At 45.8% G+C, this 2,034-nt stretch overlaps 2 protein-coding genes across 2 annotated transcripts; one reads left to right on the top strand and one right to left on the bottom strand.

Moving 5' to 3' along the window:
• PHALS_15218 (hypothetical protein F444_02314) lies at positions 1-197 on the bottom strand (the record flags this gene model as incomplete). The annotated part of the gene is made up of 1 exon (XM_024720696.1): positions 1-197. A coding segment is annotated over one exon (197 nt), but the record flags the coding sequence as incomplete, so codon positions are not given.
• An 843-nt stretch (positions 198-1,040) lies between these two features.
• On the top strand, positions 1,041-1,971 carry PHALS_07261 (CRN-like protein; the record flags this gene model as incomplete). The annotated part of the gene is made up of 2 exons (XM_024720697.1): positions 1,041-1,866; positions 1,955-1,971. The coding sequence occupies 2 exons, from the start codon at positions 1,041-1,043 to the stop codon at positions 1,969-1,971; spliced, it is 843 nt and encodes a 280-aa protein (XP_024585870.1).
• Positions 1,972-2,034: the final 63 nt, after the last annotated feature.

Raw genomic sequence — 2,034 nt, forward strand, 5'->3', positions numbered from 1 at the left:
ATGATCAAAGAGAATAGCGCTTGTTGACGCCTCGGGGCAAAGATATATCGTTCCTCTTGACCTAACGCAGCCTCAGTAATACTGAGCTTCTTTTCGAGCAAAATGATGCAGTCAAACAATTCTTCTTCTGCTACTCCAAATCGAAAATCATTCGGACGTGAAACTCCATCATCTGAGACTGCCTTGGCACGATACATCCCGCGGTGAGTCGCAACATCGGTACACTTAGTCACAAATGTTGAATGAGACAATCACTGATATCTCTCGCTATTGACGAAGACAAGACCAGAGCTGTGTAAGATGTTGCCGAAAATGGAGAAGATAAAGGCATCGAAAGCAACCTCATTGCGGATGGCGTTGGCTTGTAGCTGAATTTCGGCCGACCAAAATGCTTCATCAGTTGGAGGGGTATCAAAGCCCAGTCGTCATTTCTCAATCTATCAAGCAAAACTTGACTCAATCCATCAGAGTAGAAATTGCCGATTTTGTGTGGTCAAGAGGCCACAAATCGTTCAAGTGGCATTCTCCACGCTCGACAGCCTTGCGTTGCCCCACGCCTTCTCCTGCAGGTCCTTGGCGTCGCACGTGATTGTCGCTAAATTCTCTTTATTTTTTTTACTTACTGCCTTCATCATGTGTCCCACAGACTTGTTCGCGTCAATGTCCACACGGAACCCACACCAACAACAGTACAGTACAAAGTGAGCATCTGGCACGTTCTGGATTGAGAAAAAGATTAGAATTTCTAAGCGAAAGTTGAGGGCGATGTTCGGTTTTTGCGCTATCACGGGTCAAAAAGTCGCCTCGTTTCTCGAACTGAATAAGGGTAAAAACCTATTTTATGTAAAATCTAATTAAGAATAAAACAGGCAGATTTTTCTGCTGGATGTTACTGTTCTCGTCGCGTCCACAAAACACCACCTTGTCACACCATGATTCTCCTCTTAAGTACGAGTTTAACAGTGAGTTAGATGCTGAAGATCTTCTGTGTCGTCGTTGGTAGGGCGGGGAGCGCGTTCCCGGTTACTATTGATCAGTGTATGTCGGTTGGTGACTTGAAGGAGGCCATCGTACCAAAGCTACAGTACACGGGTACAGCCAAGGACCTGCAGCTTTTTCTTGCGAATGCGGGGGACAACGCATGGCTGTCGAGCCTCACTGAAGATGTCAAAAAGCTGAAGAAAGGCGAGAAGACTGCTTTCATCAAATCCCTCATGCACGAAGATAGGGAACTGCAGGGAGAGTCCAGCCTTAAGAAAGCGTTGGCGGGGATGCTGTCGCCATCCACTGATGAAATTCACGTGCTGGTGGTGGCTCCGTATCTTCACGAATCATTATTGCTGGCTCGACAAGCTAGTGTTCGCCATTCACGGACAGAGATGCTACTTGAGCAAATCGCGGCCTCTTTACCAGATAAAATTGACAAATCCTACACTGATGGGGCATTGGGTCAAATCTTGCTGGATAGATTAAAAAAGGACGGACTGTTCTTTGTTATCCCACCAACTGATGATGGGGAAGCATTTTGGTCGGCTGACATTCAGCTTCAAGCCAATGCCATTCGGAATGAAGCTGTTTTCGACGCTTTTATCGCTCCGTTTTTCAGCACCATCTTACAAAGCTCTGGTCTTGTCTTCGTCAATAGCGAGAGATATCAGTGGTTGTCCCAGTCTACACTTGTGACTACGAGTACCGATCTTAAACCTGATGGGTTTGCGACTCACCGAGGGATGTATCGTGCTGAAGCAGTTCCAGATGATGGAGTTTCACGTCCGAATGATTTTCGATCTGGAGTAGCAGAAGAAGAATTGTTTGACTGCATCATTTTGTTTGAAAGGAAGCTCAGTATTACTGAGGTTGCGTTAGGTCAAGTGGAACGATATATTCAAAATCTTTGCCCCGAGGCGTCAGCAAGCGCTATTCTTTTTGATCGCCGCTCCTTTTGGCTGATTAGAAGCCACAAATCTATAGTTGTTAAAGTTCAAGTAGCAATGTGGGCCAACAAGGGATCGAAGTCATTGTTTCAAAACTTTA

The sequence above is a fragment of the Plasmopara halstedii genome (genome assembly GCF_900000015.1).
Source record: "Plasmopara halstedii genome assembly, contig: Scaffold_3073, whole genome shotgun sequence".
NCBI lineage: Eukaryota > Oomycota > Peronosporomycetes > Peronosporales > Peronosporaceae > Plasmopara > Plasmopara halstedii.